The following is a 19,574-nucleotide window of genomic DNA, read 5'->3' as shown; positions in this document are numbered from 1 at the left end:
GATGGGAATCACTCTCTTCCAGGTCTACATTGGGAGAAGACAGGTTAGGATTTGGAGTATGGTATCAAGAGACGGCAACATCATTTATCGAACATTGATATAAAGCTCTTTCAAGCCTCCAAATGATTGTGACTCCTCAGAGAACTGGTCTGGAAATTCTTTATTGCGAGGTTATTCTTTCCTACTGTACATACTGTGGGTTGGCAGGGAGAACTGTCACACTCCTACAATCTTGACCTACAAACTCTGACCACAGGGAGATGAGAGAACAATGGTCATTTGACTCTGGCTTATCTTAGGTCCTGTAAGAGTAACGTCCTCACATGTGCAATATGCAAAGCTTTCTACATTAACAAAGGTTTTTCCCTTAACATCTCATTTTGATGTTGATACTTATAATGTCTCTGTGGAGTTGTAGAGTGGTTATGATTATCTCCATTTTATATGGGGGGAACTGGAGCTCAGAGCAGTTAATGAGTTTGCTATATTTGCATAATTTCAAAGTTAATAAGCATCAAATCAAAGATTTGAACCGAAGTAATTTTTCTGACTTGACAAAGACTTCTTTATTGTCTAAATTTTTGTTAGGCTGCTCTGAGCTCTCTTCTCTACCAGAACTTGACCTTGGCCTTTCATGTCTTTCCTTGTTGAGTGCAGTTTTAGCCAGAATTCTGCTAAGTCAGTTTGGCAGGAAGCCCCTACCATAGATTCTGATCAAGTTCCTCCCCCTCCACCCTTGATATCTAACTTCTAAGTTATTGGCTTGTCTTTAGCAAGAATCCTTCTACTGTTTATTTTTTTAAAAATATTGTATTGATTATGCTATTATAGTTGCTTGATTTTTTCCCCCTTTATTTCCCTCAGGACTGTACCTCCCCTCCCACCATCATTCCCTTTACATTCAGAATTACCGTGGGTAGACAAGGTTTAAATAGTGAATTACGAGGTCTATTTATTTAATCCCCACCTTTTCCTTTAAAGGAAGAGGTCAATCAGTCCCTCCTAAGTACTCCTCCCTGTCCTCTGAGACACGAGGACCTCACTCAGGCCCTCAGGGCTGTAGGTAGCATGCAGGGCTTCAATCACTGTTCAGAGCACAGGGAAGTATCATGGACCAACTGATCATTATAGCGTCAGGACCTCAGAGGTGACTTAACCCAACCCTCCTCATGACTGCACTGAACAGAGAAGGATGTTTATTTTTCCAGGATCAGTCTATATACATTGGTGAAAGGTGGAGAATTAAAATTTTTTCAAGAATTTTTTTGTGATTTTTTTGTTATGAGAACATTCAAGACCTAGTCTTTAAACAAATTTTAAGTATACAATATGGTCAGCTAGAGCCACAGTCACTCATCCTGCTTAACTGACACTTGGTGCCCTTTGACCTTCACATCCTCATTTTGCTCTCCTCCCAGGCCCTGGTCAACACCATTCCACAGTCTGCTCTTACAAGTGAAGGGCATTATGTCTAATGAAGTAAGCTAGATGCAGAAAGACTAACACTGCATGATCTCATTTGTAAGGGGAATCTAACATAGTTGAACTCACAGAAAAATAGAGAATTTTAACCAGGATTGTGGACACAAATTCTAGTGATTTTCTATTATTTCTGTATTATAGCAAACTAGGTTCTTTCCAAATCAAGTACCTGGCCATCAGAGGACAAAATTCTTTTCTACACAGACATCTATATGTCTAAGGACTCTCATATACCACATCATTTTTGAAAATTCAGATTTTTATGGTGACTGAAATTCAGTTCAATGATAGAAAGTAAGGATGTGGTCCTGGTATTTGAAGCAATGGAATTAGATGTGAAGACAACAGGATAGGAAAGAAGAGAGTAGAGAAGATGAAAAAAATAGAACACCTTTTTTTCTGAAATAAAAGCATAATAAATCACCCTGCAATCATCTTATTTGTTACAGTTTTGAGGACAGGATCCATTCACTTCCCCTCATTTGAGACCCCAAGGGAAACATTTGTTCTAGACCCAAGTGTCTTCCTCTTAGAGCATGACTGGGACATTTTTCTTTCTTTTGTCTTTCATCCACTTACAAACCTATGTGAGGCTTCACTTTCTACTCTGTATTTTTTCAACTGTGGTCCCTAAACAGTTTCTTACTTGCATTTTATTGTTTTATTGCACATGTTTCGTTTTTCCTGCTGTCAGATGTCCCTACTCCTGTGTGGAAATTGATGGGAAATACATTGGTTACTAAGGCAGAGCCTGGTTTTCATAGGTGTATGGCAATCTGGCCTGTGGAGAATAGGCATTGGTGATGAAGACTCAGTTAGAATGGGGCACCAGCCTGGACAGCACAGCAGTCTTAGGAGACAGGGGTTGGAAAGGGCTGTGGAAAGTAGGGGTGAAGGGGTGGCATCAGAGGTCAGACTTCCAGAATGTGCAGGATGTGTGGGATGTGAGAGGCCACAAAATCTATCCATGGCCCTCTCCAGTTTGCCTATTTGGGACCTAATCACTGTTTTCAGATAATGCTGCACTCCACATTTTGTAAATGCATTTGTGTTTGCATCTTGAAGTCCAGATATAGATTTGCTGAGACAAATGATGTGAATTTAGTAATTTTAACTGATAATGAAGGCATCCAGTGGAGAACCGGGGACCAGGCAATTCATATCTTCAGAGGTGGAATCTAATTACTCTTCGCTTCCCTTTGAACTCATACGATTCTCCTTTCTCCTCTGGCCACTCACCTCAGAGGTTTTAGACTCTCAGGCACAAGAACAGGTCAGGACCACATGGTGGCCCTTGTATCTTGAGACTTCAGGGTTGCATTTTGGAACCTAGAAGCAGCTTATTCAAAAGAACACAGCCTTTGAATTCAGGTCAAATGTGTTAGAGTTTGACCATGTGACCCTGAGCAGTTTAACTTCTGTGCACTCCAGAATCTTCTTCCATGGAGTGGGGAATGTAAGGCTTGCTTTGCAGTGGGGAGTTGCTTGTTATGACCTAGCATTTTTTTACTGTCATTACTTGTCTAGTTGTTATTGCTCCCTCCTCCAAATGTAAATCCCCTAAAAGCAGAAGTTTTGTTTGGTCAAGATTGTATACCCAGCTCCTATCCAGCATATGTCATTTACTCAATAACTCTTTTAAAAAAGGTGAATGATGAATGAATGTATGAATGAATGAATGATGGATGCCTGCTATAAAGTATTTACCCAACAAAGTATCTCTTCTTTTTTATTCCATCTCCATCCTCTCCCTGAACTCCCCCCTTTTGCCCCCTTATCCACTTTTGTTGACAATTCAACAACTCATATGTGAGCACATTGTAAACTTCAAAGCACTGTCAAAATGTAAAGTGTTAGAACCACCGTAATGCTAATGTCATTTATACAAGTGTGTTTCTCTGCCTGCTCCAGCTAGCTTTTGATATTATTTTTAAAGAAAGGGGTGGTACCAATTATTTTATTAAATATTGTAGGTGCTAAGTTAAAATTTATGGAATGAGTTTTAATACAATAAAAATCACCTTTTAACTTGAATGTGTCTTCACAAGCTTGACATTTTATGTGAAAGCAGGAGTTTTTAATCAACTTAAGTCTTTCAGTTTTAAATGACATGTATAACGAGCCTTGTACATGGATATTTTACCTTTCAGGGATTGAAGAGTGGACACTATGGAAAGTACATAAGTATACATTTGCCAAGCTAAAGTAGCCTGCTTTTGTGTCTTCAGGCTGCCCCCACCTACCTTTGGGTTAGAAAGGCAAGCCTGAGGGGCTCCCCATCTTCACGGCTCTGTTCTTCCTCACTCAGTCACAGGCACTGTCCACACTGCTCTCTGAGACACTGAGTAGAAGTCTAATAACATAACAGTCAGCATGGGGAATTTGTCAGCTATTTGTAGGAAAAATAATTTTCATATAGGAAGATGGCAGTTGCAGGTGCCATGGGAGTTATTAAGAAGTTGCTAAGCAACACGTGTAAATATTGGGATTTTCCCATGTAACTTCTTGTTTTAAAATTTTAATCATTGTCCAAGTACAGTTTTCTCCCTTTTAGTCCCAATCCAGCCCACCCACCCAACCCTCCCCACTTCCCTCCCATTACCACTCTCTCCCTAGTTTTTGTCCATGTGTCATTTAAATTTGTTCCTGTAAACCCTTCCCATTCTCCCCTGAAATTCCCTCTTCTCTCCCCTCTGGTCACTGTCAGCCTGTCCTCTATTTCAGTGTCTTTGGTTATATTTTGCTTGTTTCTTTGTTTTGTTGTTTAGGTTCCTGTTAAAGGTGAGATCATGTGGTATTTGTCTTTCACTGCCTGGCTTGTTTCGCTTAGCACAATGCTTTCCAGCTCCATCCAAGCTGTTGCAAAGGGTAGGAGCTCCTTCTTTCTTTCTGCTGCATAGAATTCCATTGTGTAAATGTACCATAGCTTTTTGATCCATTCATTTACTGATGGGCATCTAGGTTGCTTCCAGCACCTAGGTATTGTAAATTGTGCTGCTATGAACATTGGGATGCACAGGTTCTTCTGGATTGGTGTTTTAGTGTTCTTAGGATAGAGTCCCAGCAGTGGAATTGCTGGGTCAAAAGGGTGGTCCATTTTTAGTTTTCTGAGGAAGTTCCATACTGCTTTCCATAGTGGTTGTACCAGTCTGCAATCCCACCAACAGTGCACTAGGGTCTCCTTTTCTCCACAACCTCTCCAACACTTGTTGTTTGTTGCTTTGTTTATGATGGCCTTTCTGACTGGTGTGAAGTGGTATCTCATTGTGGTTTTAATTTGCATCTCTCTGATAGCTAGCGATATTGAACATCGTTTCATGTGTCTTTGGATTTTCTGTATGTGCTCCTTGGAGAAGTGTCTGTTCAAGTCCTTTGCCCATTTTTTAATTGGGTTGCTTGTCTTCTTAGAGTGTAGTTGTGTAAGTTCTTTATATATTTTGGAGATTAAACCCTTGTCTGAGGTATCATTGGCAAATAGGTTTTCCCATACAGTTGGATCTCTTTTTATTTTGATACTGTTTTCTTTAGGTGTGCAGAAGCTTTTTATTTTGATGAGGTCCCATTTGTTTATTCTTTCCTTTATATCCCTTGCTCTAGCGCACGTGTCAGGAAAAAAGTTTCTGTGTGAAATATCTGAGATTTTCCTACCTATGTTCTCTTCTAGGACTTTAATGCCATCTAACTTCTGATTACTGCTTTCTATTCCACTGTGGTCTGAGAGCTTACTGTGTGTAATTTGTGAGGGTGAGTTTTATGGCCCAGAAAGTGGTCTATCTTGGTGAACATTTCATGTGAACTGGAGAAGAACGTGCATTCTGGTGTGCTTGGATAAAATATAAACATCAATTAGATCCAGTTGATTAATGTTGCTATTCAATTCAACTGCGTTGTTACTGATTTTCTGCCTAGTGGATTGGCCAGTCACTGATTGAGTGGTGTCAAAGTCTCCAGCATAATAGTGGATTTGCTTATCTCTCCTTCTATTTCTATCAGTTTTTGCCTTGCATATTTTGACACTCTGTTGTGAAGTGCACACACATTAAGGATTGTTATGTTTTCTCAGAGAACTGACCTTTCTATTGTTATCATTATAAAGACCCTACCTTCATCTCTGATGGTCTTCTTTGGTCTGACGTCTGTTTTATGTCAAATCAGTATATCCACTCCAGCTTTCTTTCTGTTTATCTTTCTTCATTGCATTACTTTTAATTGCTGTGTGTGTTTATATGTAAAGTGGGTTTCTTTTTCTATAAAAACTGTATGTTTTCTAACATATAGTTGGGTCTTAAATTCCCTTTGTAGTCTCCGTCTTTTAACTGGTGTGTTTAGACTACTTGCATGATCAGGTGGCTTAAAAAGTCAATTAAGGGACTCTGTTTCATCATTCTTCTATTTTGTCCTTAAAAATTCAGTTTAGAGACTAGCCCTGAGAAGAACACTCAAAGTTGAAGGGTAAGATTTCTTAGCACCATAAATTCTACATTCTACTAGATAAGTTGACTCCAGAGGAAAAGGAACATGGATATGCTGCACTGAACATTACTCTAGAAACAAATCGGAATGATATATCATCAGGGATTTTTGATTGAAATCCCTGAATTGTTACCGTGAAAGGTGTAGAGCATCCCTGAACTTAGAAGAGGAGATTTTTCTCCTTGAGCTGTAAATTACAGAAATTACATACATGTATATAATTTAATTCCCACAGCTATTTTGCAGAATAGATATGAAAATTAAATGTGAATCAACCTTAAAAGAGTAATATCCCCTTTGTAGATTTAGAGAATGAGGGTGTGAGAGCCTAAGTGACATCCCCAGATTGTCAGAGTTGGCAAGTTTTGAGGCTGGGGTTTGAACCTTGATCATTTGAGAAATATCTTTGTGCTCATTGTGTCAAACAGCAACCATGAAGCATCTGGCAAGATGCTCTGTGACTAGCTGGCACTCGGTCAGTGTTAATTTCTTCATGTATATTGTGGGGGAATGGTGGGGAGTGTCTTGGGAATGATCCTTCAATTAGACAATGATACTAAAACTAATAAAACAGGTGAGATTTTGTTGGCGTGCAAGACCCAGAATGTTGTATACATACTACACCACGGAATTAGCTCTTGCCAGTTTCAAATGTCTTAATATTTGTGGGCTTGACCATTTGGGTTGCCAGTTTTGGTTTGATAGGTGTCTTTGCTGTGAAAGTGAGATGGCACAAATTTATGTCAACGTTATATAAACAGACCCCACTCTGACTGTGAGGTTCCTGAAGTCTGTCTGTGAGAGCGCCCTCTTCTGGTCTGAGACTTGTCCTGGGTGTTCTCTTCCTTAAGCCTCTGACTTTCTAGATCCTTACTGTTCGAATGACTATGAAACTTGAAGACAAAGTAGTCTTTTTAAAAATATATTTTATTGATTATGCTATTACAGTTGTCCCATTTCCCCCCTTCTCTCCCCTCCCCCCTGTACCCCCCTCCCACCCACATTTCCCCTCTTTAGTTCACGTCCATGTGTCATACTTATGAGTTCTTTAGTTTCTACATTTCCCGTACTATTCTTGCCCTCCCCCTATCTATTTTTAACCTACATTCTATGCTACTTATTCTCTATACCTTTTCCCCCTCTCTCCTCCTCCCACCCCCCTGCTGCTAACCCTCCGTGTGACCTCCATTTCTGTGGTTCTGTTCCTGTTCTAATTGTTTACTTAGTTTCTTTTGGTTTTGCTTTAGGTGTGGTTGTTAATATTTGTGAGTTTGCTGTCCTTTTACTATACATGTCTTTTCTTTATCTTCTTTTCTTAGATAAGTCCCTCTAGCATTTCATAAAATAAGGGCTTGGTGATGATGAACTCCTTTAACTTGACCTTATCTGAAAAGCACTTTTTCTGCCCTTCCATTCTAAATGAGAGCTTTGCTGGATAGAGAAATCTGGGATTTAGGTCCTTGTCTTTCATGACTTGGAATATTTCTTTCCAGCCCCTTCTTGCCTGTAAGGTCTCTTTTGAGAAATCAGCTGACAGTCTGATGGAAACTCCTTTGTAGGTTACCGTCCCCTTATCTCTCGCACTTCTAGGATTCTCTCCTTCGTTTTTACCTTGGCTAATGTAATTATAATGTGCCTTGGTGTATTTCTTCTTGGGTCCAACTTCTTTGGGGCTCTCTGAGCTTCTTGGATTTCTTGGAAGACTGTACCCTTTGCCAGATTGGGGAAGTTCTCCTTTATTATTTGTTCAAATACGTGCTCAATCTGTTGCTTTTCCCCTTCCGATTCTGGTACCCCTATAATTCGGATATTGGAACGTTTAAAGGTGTCTTGGATGCTCTTAATCTTTTCCTCAATTTTTTGAATTCTTATTTCATCATGCTTTCCTACTTGGTTGATTCTATCTTCCTTCTGGTCCACTGTATTGTTTTGAGACTCATATTCCTTCCTTTCACTATTGGCTCTCCTCCGCGTATCTTCCTGCATCTCTTTTATGGTAACCTGCATCCTTTCATCTAAATTGCGCCCAAAATCAATCAGTTCCGTGAGCTTTCTGATCACCAGTGTTTTGAACTGCGCATCTGATAGATTGGCTAATTCTTGGTCACTCAAAAGAATGGGTCCTGGGGGACTGATCTGCTCTGTTGAAAACATATTTTTCCCCTGTTTCTCCTTTTTTTTTTCCCCCGGTCTGTTTGTTCTTGTTACGGTGTGGGGCGGAGCCTTAGGTGCTCACCGGGGCTGGGCACCCCAGTCGCTAGATTGTGACGTTATATGTGGGGGTGGGGCGGGAGTGGGAGCGGGACGGGAGAAAACAATGGCGATAGTTCCGTTCTCCTGGACTCAGACCCTTGTCTGGGCTTCCGGGCCGAGAGCTCTGCCCTGGTCCACAATCGCTACCCCTCTGGGTCTGCCAGCCACAGCTTGCGTACTCAGGGATCACCGCTGCGTTCTTACGCCCCAGTTGGCTGTCGCGCCGATTTCGTGCCAAACTTTCCCCGACCTCTGCGCGCCGCCAACCCGAGCCAGCCCCACGCCCGCCCAGCTCGGGTCTTCTCCTACCAGTCCGGATGAACGCGTCTACTTCAACTTCTTGGCTGCCCAACTTCCATTCAGATAAATCCCCTGCCGGATCTGGGTGTTATTCTGATAGTAAATTATTGTTGTAAATTATTGTTTTTCTAATCTTGGTTGTACGAGGAGGTACGGTGCGTCCACCTATTCCTCCATCTTGCCGGAAGTCCCCAAAGTAATGTCTTTTTAAAAGGAATGTTTGGCCTTGTAAAAGGAGGACAGCTGTAAACTAACGGATGAGTTTCAGATGGTAGAATTCCAGGCATGAGCATGCAAATCAGGGAAACTTTTGGAGGTCAGGGACCTCCCTGGTGTCTAGAATGTATGTCACTTCCTAATTCTTTGGATAAGGGGTTGAGAGCAAGAAACCTCCCAAGGACTTTTCCTTTTTCTAATTTCTCTTTCTGGAAGCAAGACTGGAAACAAAACTTGACACTTGAGGCTTATCTCATGTGTTAAAAATAATAATCTGTTCTGGTCTGATGAGATTGAAGTTGTCTCTTACCCATTTTATCTATTTATTTTTAATTTTTAAAAACTTATTGACTTTACTGGGGTGACAGTGGGGTGACTATATCAGTTTTAGGTGTACAATTCTATAATACATCATCTGTATATTGTGTTGTGTGTTCACTACTGCAAGATCTCCTGCCTATTTTAAATATCATTCTTAAGTATTTAATGAACCCTCTTCATTCTTTCTTGCTCAGTAAATACTGATTTCCACTCATTCTAAACCACCATGGCTGACCCAGTTTTAGTCAACTTTGGTGTTGCTTCTCTTCTCCTCCCATGTAGTCCTTCTATCGCATAGTGGTGTTGATGGGCTTAGCTTAAATTTTGATCTTTTCAATGCAGTGAGTTCTCATATAATTAGAAAAAAAATCTAGTTCTAAACACATATATTTCTCTTAGTTTTATACCTAAAGTAGTGGATTGTTTTTATTATACATTGAAATTCCTTTCTCAAGATGGAATATGTCAAATAATACAGCTTTTTGTATTTAGCTCTTGTTTTAGATTCTCACGATAAAGATGTATAAATCTAAGAAATTCCTAACTTTGTTGTTAATCTGGGTTTATCTTCAAGTTGGCAAGTCTAAAATGCCATAAGAACCCAAGTCCAAAGGAAACTTGAGACTCCTCTGATTCAACCTCTTCATTTTTCAGTTGAGAAAATGAGGGTCCAATGAGTTGTAGTGACTTTTCCACCATCCCCAGAAAGTTAGCAATGGAATATGGATAAAACTCGGATTCCTGCCTCCTCATCTCTCTCTACTCTGTTAGACTGATTCTCCTCTGCTCAGCAGGAGATAGAATGTACAGGTTTCAGACAGTCCCACGAGATTATCACAGACCAACTTCCTCTGAGAAGACTTTGCCTAGCAGGTGGCTGGGACAACAGTTAATTTGGTGTTACCTGTTCATATCATCCTCCAGGAAACCTCCTCTCACATAGTGGCAAACAAAATCTAACTGATCACAAGATTTCTTCTTTCCTTTATGCAGGAAGCAGGTCTATGGCTGTAGGAAGGTGACAAAATTTGTCCTCCTAGGATTTTTGGATCACCCTCAAATGAAGATTTTCCTTTTTGTGTTATTTCTTGGGATTTACCTACTAACCCTAGTCTGGAACCTGAGCCTCATCCCCCTCATCAGGATAGATTCCCACCTCCACACGCCCATGTATGTCTTCCTCAGTCACCTGTCCTTCCTAGATAACTGCTATGTGTCTTCCACAACTCCCAAGGTGCTGTCTGACATCATCACAGAGAAGCAAACCATTTCCTGTGTTGGCTGTGCCACACAGTACTTCATTTTCTGTGGAATGGGGCTCACAGAATGCTTTCTTTTGGCAGCCATGGTGTATGATCAATATGCTGCAGTCTTCAGCCCCTTGCTCTACACGGCCTTCATATCCTATTCACTCTGTTTGAAGATGGTGGCAGGAGCCTATGTGGGTGGGTTCCTTTGTTCTCTCATTGAAACATACTCTGTCTATCAGCATGATTTCTGTGGGCCCAACTTGATCAACCAGTTCTCTGACCTTCCTCCAGTCTTGGTTCTGTCATGCTCTGATACCTTCAGCAGCCAGGTGCTGAACTTCATTGTGGGTGTTGTTGCTGGAGTGGTGTCTGCCCTTGTGATTCTCATCTCTTTTGGTAACATTGTTGCTGCTGTCCTGAAGACCAAAGCTGTCAAAGGGAGGACCAAGGCTTTCCGCACCTGTGCCTCTCACCTGACTGCTGTGACCCTCTTCTATGGTTCTGGTCTCTTCATGTACATGCGACCCAGTTCCAGCTACTCCCTAAAGCAGGACAAGGTGGTGTCTGTATTCTATGCTCTGGTGATCCCTATGGCCAACCCCATCATCTACAGTCTTAGGAATAAGGAGATTAAAGATGCCATAAGGAAAGCTGTGGAAAGGTATGGCATGCTTTCTCACAGGCATTCGTTTTTCTGACCCTGAACTAATGATTGCAATAAAGCTATGAGCTAGATCAGTTGTGCAGACTTTCATTTTGTTTTGGAGTAGTCGATCTACCCACTATTTTTTCTGCCCAGACTGTTTCCAATATTCCCTGATCAGTTTACCTATTGGTTATTGGAAAACAATTTGGCCAGTTTTGGTTTCTGGAACAAACAGCATAGATTGATATTCTAAATATTCAATTTAGCACACAACTTTACCATGGCAAAAACTGAATAACCTAAACATTAAAATAGAGTTTGTGTCTGTAGGAGGAAGACGTCGAACAAATGTTAGTCCAGCATTCTGGGTGGTGATTCTTAAGGTAGGATAAGGATGCATACCATGGTAACCCTAGAAGGGAGACACTTTTTCTAAAACAGCTGCCTTCCCCTCTCATGAGGTTCTAGTTTGCTTCTCTTAGAGCACAGGAGCAGGCAGCTTCCCTGTGCTGAGAATCATGGCAATGAGGAGTCTGGTGACTCCTGGGGTATAGTACTGACTGTTGAGATGTATTAGCAGGACAGAGATGAAAAATTTCTGATTAAGGTCTTCATGGCCACACAAATAGAACAACCTCTAGGCTAATTCAATCAGCTCTACAAAAAGTGGTCTCTGTAACGATTTGAAGAAAACCAGGGAATCATCATTTAAGTCCAAAGTAATGGGTTTCTAAACAGCACTCAACAGTTTCTTAGGGAGCTAGAGAAGAGGAGCACACCTTCACTTGGGATGAAGGGTTCTGTTTTCAGCAGTTTTGTGATAAGTGCTAGAGGAGAACTTAGTCAAGGAACTTAAGAGAGTGATTGTTCTCAGAAGTTATGTGTCTTTAAACCATCAGTGGAAATCTGGAATACATTTATTCAGCTGTGGCTTCTCTTAGCTATGCCGTAAATAAGTATCTGCCTATACATTCTTGGGCAAGCTGTTTGGGGTTTGTGTGCCTTCGTTCTTCATCTGTAAAATAGGAATAATATGAGCTTATTGTGAAGAATTAAATGAGTCAGCATATGTAAAAACTTAGAATAGTGTTTTGTGTATATAACAAATGCTAAAGAAGTAATAATATTATTATTATTGTTGTTGTTTAATGATTTATCACCATAGGAGCCAAAGAAATAGAAAACACCTTCTTAGTTTGGTAGGGAATGTGATCTTCATAATGGCTTTCATGCATTGGAAAGTGAATGTGCAGACTACAGAAAAGAGTGGTTAAGAATTCACTGTGCTCTTAAGTCAGGAGACCTGTGGTTATTAATCTCATTGCTGCCATTTTGCAGACTTGTGAACTTATGTAAGTTACTTACAAGCATTATTTTCCTCACCTGTAAATGGAGAATAAATATTGTGTCTACCTCATAGAATTCATAAATTAAAGGAGAATATGCATGAAAAGGGCTTTAGCTTAGTGTCTGGCCTTAGTCAATTTTGTATACATCAAATAAAATCCAGGTTAATGTGCTAAAGAGAGACAAATTAAGTAGGTTTGGACTGTCAACTCAAATTGGGACATAATAGTCTCAGTAGTGAGTATACCTGTACCTCTCACCTGTGCTACTTCCTTTGCCCATAGAAAGCAGTTCTTAGGGAAATAGAAAGAACTCAAGTTCAAAGGAGTTCTCACAAGTGCACATGTAGCCAGGAAATCCACCCTGGAGCCATCAGCAAATCCCACTGGCTCGACCTTCACAGTTTTAAAAAAATCTCATCACCTCCCCTCTATTCCTCTTCTAGGCCATGTCTCTATTATTTCTTTCCTGGGACTATTTTAGTAGTCTCTTAGTTTTTCTCTCTGTGTTTATCGTTACCACTCATCAGTATATTTATAACCGAGCTGCTGAAATTCTGTGAAAACATGCACTATTATCCTGCTCTTTAAAGCCTATAAATAGTGTATGCACATATTAAGTTGCACCTCTTAATGCCACTTCTATTTATCAATTATACCTCAGTAGAGCTGGGGAAAAACCCCACAACAATTACAATGTGATAAAATTGTTTGAGTGTGTTTTCATTTTGTTTTCATAATTTTTTCAAATTTGTATTACAATAATACACACCTCTCTGGCTAACAATTTGATTTCTCTCCTTTCTTTTGTAACATGAAACCCATATTTTTACATTATTATTTCATGCTGTTCATAATTTTTGAAAGTCATGTGTATCTTAGCAGAAATATAAAAATTAACTAGAATTTTTCTAGTAAACACAGTTTATTTGATGGAGAAACATTTTCAAAGGTGGTAAGAAGGAGGACAAAAAGGAGAAAAAAATCCTCTAAAGCTTTTCAGAAAGCACAAGTCTTCTCTTCAGTCTCTTCATGGCTGACTTCATCTCCTGGTTCCTCAGAGTGTAGATCAAGGGGTTCAGCAGAGGGGGGATGACAGTGAAGGTGACAGAGATAGCCTTATCCTGGGGGAGGGCAGTGAAGGGCTTGGCGTAGACGAAGATGCAGGGCACAAAGTGTAGGGTCACCACAGTGACGTGGGCTGTGCAGGTGGAGACGGCTTTACTCCTGTCCTTCCCTGTCTGAGACCTCAGCATCACTAGGATGACTATGTAGGACCCCAGGAGGAAGAAGAACAACAGGTTAGCGAGCAAGCCATTGTTAGAAATCATGAGGAGCTCAAGGGCAAAAGTGTCTGTACAGGCGAGGTTGAGGACCTGGGGGACATCACAGTAGAAAGTGTCGAGAACATTGGGTCCGCAGAAGGGGAGTGGGAGCAGCAGGGAAATCTGGACCATGGAGTGAACAAAGCCCCCCACCCAGGAGGCTGCAATGAGGGCAGTGCAGCGCCCCCTACTCATGATATTCACATAGTGCAGGGGCTTGGAGATGGCCACATACCGATCTAATGCCATCACTGACAAAGAAAATACATCTACCCCCCCAACAAGGTGGAAGAAAAACATCTGGGTGAAGCAGCCATTGAAGGAGATGGTCTTTCTCTGTGACAGAAGGTCCGCCAGAACCTTGGGAACCGTGATGGAGGAAAAGCAGATGTCGGCGACAGAGAGATTACGGAGCAGGAAGTACATGGGGATGTGAAGACCAGACTCACAGGTCACTGTCACCAGGATGAGGAGGTTTCCCAGCAGAGTTGTCACATACACCAAAAGCAGGAAAAGAAAGAAAATTAAACTCAGGTCTTGATTCTGGGTGAGGCCAAGGAAAATAAATTCTTTTACTCTGGTGACGTTTTTTGGTTCCATGGAGTCATCTTCTCTGTCTCTCTTGTGTTTCCAGCTACTTCATATGGAGAGCTACTACTTGTCTATTTCTTGTTTCCTTCCTATGCACTAAGAATGCAGTTCAGAATGCTGCCCATGTGGCTGCACTGTGTGCAATTATTTGGAGTTGTGCAAACTTCTGAGATTGTAGTCAGTTTGGCGATCCAAGAAAATTATCACATGCAGAGTCAATAACTCTTTTTTTTGTATAAAACTGTTTTGGAGAGAATAAACATTTATGTAAAGTAGTGACCTTTACATAGCTTAGTTTAATCAACTTATTTTTATTTTAAAATTTTATTATTTTTATTTCACATATACTCATTGAATGTCAGGAACTGTCTGAAGCATTAAATACAATGATATGGAAGACAGGGTTCCATCCATTTTATGTTTATAGTCTATCAGTTTAATATTTGTATTAGAAAATATTCCATTCACTTCAACAGGGTCTTATCTTGCCAAAGAAAGGGATGTCATTCTGTTTCTTGTTGCCGTATTGCTGTGACATGAATCAGTTTCCTTGTTCTTGATTCTTTGTTGCCTAATTTCTTAAAATTACAGCCCATTATTCTGTGTAACTTGTCACTGTAATTACTTTGTACTGAATCAATTATTTGCTTAGGTAAACACATGTGTAATTTGCTATTGGAATACAGATTGAAACAATGCGTAAATCCAGATCTCAAAGTATATCATCAATTTTTGTGTTATAGTTAAAACACTTAAACATGAAAGCTACCCTCCTAACAGATTTCCAGTGCATGGCTCTGTATTGTTAACTACAGCCACAGGGCTGTGCAGCAGACCTCTGGAACCTCATCCATCTTGTATAACTGGCGTGATCCTTGCTCGAGTGTAGGGGACAGAATGAAGACAGTGACCTGCTTCTGAGAAGTGGCCCCTACTGTGTCAGTCATGCTCTCTGCCTCTTTCCCTTTGTGGGACAAAAACAGGAGAGTGAGGGAATCACATGGCAGAGGGAGACCCTGGTATCATTAGAACCATGTCCTTTAAAAAAATTAGCTATTACTGATCCTTCTTAGGAATTTCATAGTTATTATTTGTTCGACCTTATACTTAACAAGTGACCATTTCTAGCAGTATCCCAATGTACATGGATAAATTGGACCACATTTTCTTTTTTTTAAAGATTTTATTTTATTTACTTTTAGAGAGGGAAGAGAGGGAGAAAGAGAGAGAGAGAGAAAAAAATCATCAATGTGCAGTTGCTGGGGGCTGTGGCCTGCAACCCAGGCATGTGCCCTGACTGGGAATTGAACCTGTGATGCTTTGGTTGGCAGCCTGCACTCAATTCACTGAGCTACACAAGCCAGGGCTGGACCACATTTTCAAGGCACTCACAGCTTATCCAAAGTGGATGGTTTGTGTAAATTGATGCATATAATGTATGACAAAATGTGAAATGTGTCATGATAGAAGTAGAGGTAGATTTGGGTGGGATAGAAGGTGTGATAGGAAACAGCATGGTTTCCAGCAGTAACAAAAGTGACTATTTTCCGAGTGCTGACACAGACGACAGTGTGGTGATGCCCAGAGGGAAGAGGCATGGGGGCTGGGCGGAGGTGGGCAGAGGTGGGGAAAATGGGGGCATCTGTATTAATATCAACAATAAAAAGAAAGTTTAAAACAAGAAGTAGGAAAAGTCATTTAATTTAATTTTCCCCACCATCCTTTTGTAAGTATTAATGCTATTCTTGTTTTGCACATGGAACATGTTATGAATCTGTGTTGGCCTGAAGGGAAGGGAGAGGTGGAAGTAGGAAGGCAGAAACTGTTGTCTTTCCCCCTCAGCCTTCTATGTGTAGACAGGGGCTAATTTTGTGTCATAAGAATGTTTGCTAAGGTCTGTCTGACGATAAGAATTAGGCAGACAGGGGCTCCGGAAACCCAGCTGACACTGATTTTAGTCTGAAGCAACCTCACCATTAAGAATGTCAAAGTGTCACAAATGCATAATGCCTTCTCCCACATTGAATGGACCACATTTCTGAATCTCTCTGAACACAATGTCTTTCTTCCCAATGGATAACACTCACTTGTGCTCCTTCCATCACTGAGACCATCTTTTCTATGAAGCATTTAATATAATACCTGGAAAATATAAAAGTCAAACTATTTATACATCATGCAAACAAGGACATCTCAATTTCACTATGCATAACCTTCACCCTTAGCTAGATGTTGGGTGTCTTTACCTGATCCCTTGGGTCCTGAAACTCCAGCCACAATATGTATTCTATAAGGTACAGTGCAGAACAGAACACTGGTGACATTAATTCTTGAAAATTTTGTTTCTGAAGGTAAAGCCTTTTGGAACACTGAATACCTTAGCATCTATGCCTACCTGTCAGGAGAGAAAGGGCAGGTCCACAGAATCTCCTCTTCAAGAACTTCCACTGTGGCCCTATCTTATATACAAATCCATCAGCCTCACACCCAATACAAGGATTGCAAAGAGAATATTATTGGACAAGGAAGTGCGAGTCAAGTGTCTGATTCTGCTGTTGGTGATGAAGTTTCAATGGGAGTTATTAAAAAGTTACTGAGACTTTCACATATGTGCAGGTGCACACGAATGCACACACACATGGACACATTTTCCCAGCTGTCCACATTATTTAGAGGCAGCATAAGATACTTACTCTCTTACCCATGGCTCAATGAGAATGTCATGAAAACCTGCCAAATTTTGTGCCCAAGAGATGACAAGGGTCCAATTTTCATGGCTTGCCAGGCTCAGAGGACACCATATACAAATGAGTTTCAATTAGATTGCCAAAAGCTAGATGAAGCAAAGTTGATCTGAGATCCTTTGCCACCAGCTCAGTTTCTAATTATACACACAGTGATCATGGTCTCATGATGTTGCTGTCTCCACATGCAGAGAAACATGGCTTTGCAGATGTTTGGGAAATGCACATATTTCCTGTTTTCCACAATTTATTCACATGGAGTCTCTCAACTGGGATATAGCTAGATAAATTGTGTAGACAGCCTACACAATGACAATAGTTATATAAAATTAACTCAATTATTAAATCGTTTCATCTTGTATAGAATGTATACAATATATGCCACTCCACTGTTGGCAGAGTAATGATGGCTTTAGATTTAACTGAGTTTATATTTTGTTTTAGTATGTTAAACTAGTTAAGAAAGATGAAAACCTCAGGAGGCAGGTTGTGCGATTGAGATGGATAATGCTTTCTTTCCCAGGTGTGGTGAGATGAAATAGACATGTACCACTGTGTGTGTTTAAGGTATGCAGTGTGCTGATTTGGTCCATTTATATATGGCAACATGATTATCATTGTAGTGTCAGCTAACACCTCCATCACCTCACAGAATTCTTCTTGTGGTGAAATCATTTATGATGGACTCTTTTAGCAACTTTCAAGGGCACAGTACAGTATTGTTAACTGTGATCACTATGCAATACATTAGGTCTCCTAACTCACCCACCTTGAGATTGGAAGCTTGTCCCCTTTGTGCAACATCTCCCCATCTCGCCCCTCCCCCAGCACCTGTCAACCACCACTCCATTCTCTGTTTATGTGAGTTCAGATTTTTAGATTCCAAATGGATATGTGATCATAACATGCTTATTTTTCTCTGTCTGATTGATTTCTCTCAAAGTCCTCTCATTCTGTTGAAAAGGGCAGAATTTCCTTAATTTTCATGGCTGATAACATTCTGTTATATATGTTATATACACAGACATACATATACACTTATACACACCATATTTTGCCATGTATAGTGCACATATTTTTCCCAAATTTTCCCATTCTTTTTGAGGGAAAAATAAGGATGCATGTTATACATAGCTGTAATGATTATGCAGCATAGATATAATAATTGGTAAAATAATCCCATGTATAATGCACAAAAATGTGGATGCACATTATATACAGAAAATAGGGTACATGCCACATATACACACTTACATACTATATCTTCTTTATCCATTCTTTGCATCAGTGGACACTGAGATTATTTTCATATCTTGTATATTGCAAATAATACTGCATTGAGCATGGGAGTGCTGATGCCTCTGTGAGACCCTGTTTCATTTCCTTTGGATACAAAACCAGGGATGAAATTGCTGGACCATGAGGTAGTTCCATTTTTAATTTTTTCTATTAAATATATTTCATTGATTATGCTATTACAGTTGTCCCATTTATCCTATGCCCTGCACTGCCCCTCCCACCTGCCTTCTGCTCCTTTAGTTCATGCCTGTGGGTTGTACATTTAAGCTCTTTGGCTTCTGCATTTCCTATACTATTCCTAACCTCCTCCTGTCTATTTTGTACCTACCATCTATGCTTCTTATTCCCTGTACCTTTTCCCTCATTGTTCCCCCTCCATCTCCCTGCTGATAAGCCTCCATGTGATCTCCATTTCTGTGAATCTGTTCCTGCTCTAGTTGTTTGCTTAGTTTATTTTCATTTTTGTTATTTTATGTTCAGCTGCTGATAGTTGTGATTTTGTTGTCATTTGACTGTTCATATTTTTGATCACCTTCTTTTTCTTAGATAAGTCCCTTCACCATTTCATATACTAAAGGCTTGGTGATAATGAACTCCTTTCTTTAACTTGACCTTACCTGGGAAGCACTTTATCTACCCTTCCATTCTAAATGATAGCTTTGCTGGATAGAGTAATCTTGGGTGTAGGTCCTTGCCTTTCATGACTTGAAATACTTCTTTGCAGCCCCTTCTTGCCTGCAAGGTTTCTTTTGAGAAATCAGCTGATAGTCTAATGGGAAGTCCTTTGTAGGTAACTGTCTCCTTTTCTCTTGCTGCTTTTAAGATTCTCTCCTTACCTGTAATTTTGGGTAATGTAATTACAATGTGCCTTGGTGTGTACTTCCTCAGGTCTCACATTTTTGGGAGTCTCTGGACTTCCTAGAAGCCTGCTTCCTTTGCCAGATTGGGGAAGTTCTACTTCATTATGTTTTCAAATAAGTTTTCCATTTCTTGCTCTCCCTCTTCTCCTTCTGGCACCCCTATGATTCAGACGTTGGAACATTTAAAGTTGTCCTGGAGGTTCCTAAACCTCGCCTCATTTTTTTCTGAGTACTCGTTTCTTCATTCTGTTCTGGTGAAATGTTTATTTGTTCCTTCTGTCCAAATTGTTGATTAGAGTCCTGGTTTCCTTTCTGTCACTGTTGGTTGTTTCCCTGTACATTTTCCGTTATTTCACTTTTCAGAGCCTTCACTTTTTCCTCTTTTTTTTTTTTATTTTTTTTTTATTTTTTGCAACCATCTCAGCCCATTCTGTGAGCATCCCGACTACCAGTGTTTTGAACTCTGCA

General features: G+C 40.3%; 2 protein-coding genes across 2 annotated transcripts; one reads left to right on the top strand and one right to left on the bottom strand.

Moving 5' to 3' along the window:
• Nucleotides 1–6,388: 6,388 nt before the first annotated feature.
• On the top strand, nt 6,389–11,041 carry LOC114499113 (olfactory receptor 5A2-like). The gene is made up of 2 exons (XM_028515065.2): nt 6,389–6,436; nt 10,064–11,041. Exons 1-2 carry the CDS (start codon nt 6,389–6,391, stop codon nt 10,991–10,993), a joined length of 978 nt encoding a protein of 325 aa, XP_028370866.1. The 3' UTR covers nt 10,994–11,041.
• Nucleotides 11,042–13,080: 2,039 nt separating this feature from the next.
• On the bottom strand, nt 13,081–14,375 carry LOC114500254 (olfactory receptor 4D10-like). Its single transcript, XM_028516899.2, has one exon. The coding sequence runs from the start codon at nt 14,210–14,212 to the stop codon at nt 13,277–13,279; it is 936 nt and encodes a 311-aa protein (XP_028372700.1). The 5' UTR covers nt 14,213–14,375; the 3' UTR covers nt 13,081–13,276.
• Between the last annotated feature and the right edge of the window lie 5,199 nt (nt 14,376–19,574).

The sequence above is a fragment of the Phyllostomus discolor genome, chromosome 6 (assembly GCF_004126475.2).
Source record: "Phyllostomus discolor isolate MPI-MPIP mPhyDis1 chromosome 6, mPhyDis1.pri.v3, whole genome shotgun sequence".
NCBI classification, from domain to species: domain Eukaryota; kingdom Metazoa; phylum Chordata; class Mammalia; order Chiroptera; family Phyllostomidae; genus Phyllostomus; species Phyllostomus discolor.
Note: the sequence above shows the minus strand (reverse complement) of the source record. Positions and strands in the feature narration are given on the sequence as shown.

Bases quoted from the DNA above. Each gene is read 5' to 3' on its own strand.
- LOC114499113 (XM_028515065.2), top strand. From the start codon at position 6,389: ATGAAGCATCTGGCAAGATGCTCTGTGACTAGCTGGCACTCGGTCAGT. The intron at 6,437-10,063 runs GTTAATTTCTTC...GGCTGTAGGAAG, and splicing joins CTAGCTGGCACTCGGTCAGT to GTGACAAAATTTGTCCTCCT.
- LOC114500254 (XM_028516899.2), bottom strand. From the start codon at position 14,212: ATGGAACCAAAAAACGTCACCAGAGTAAAAGAATTTATTTTCCTTGGC.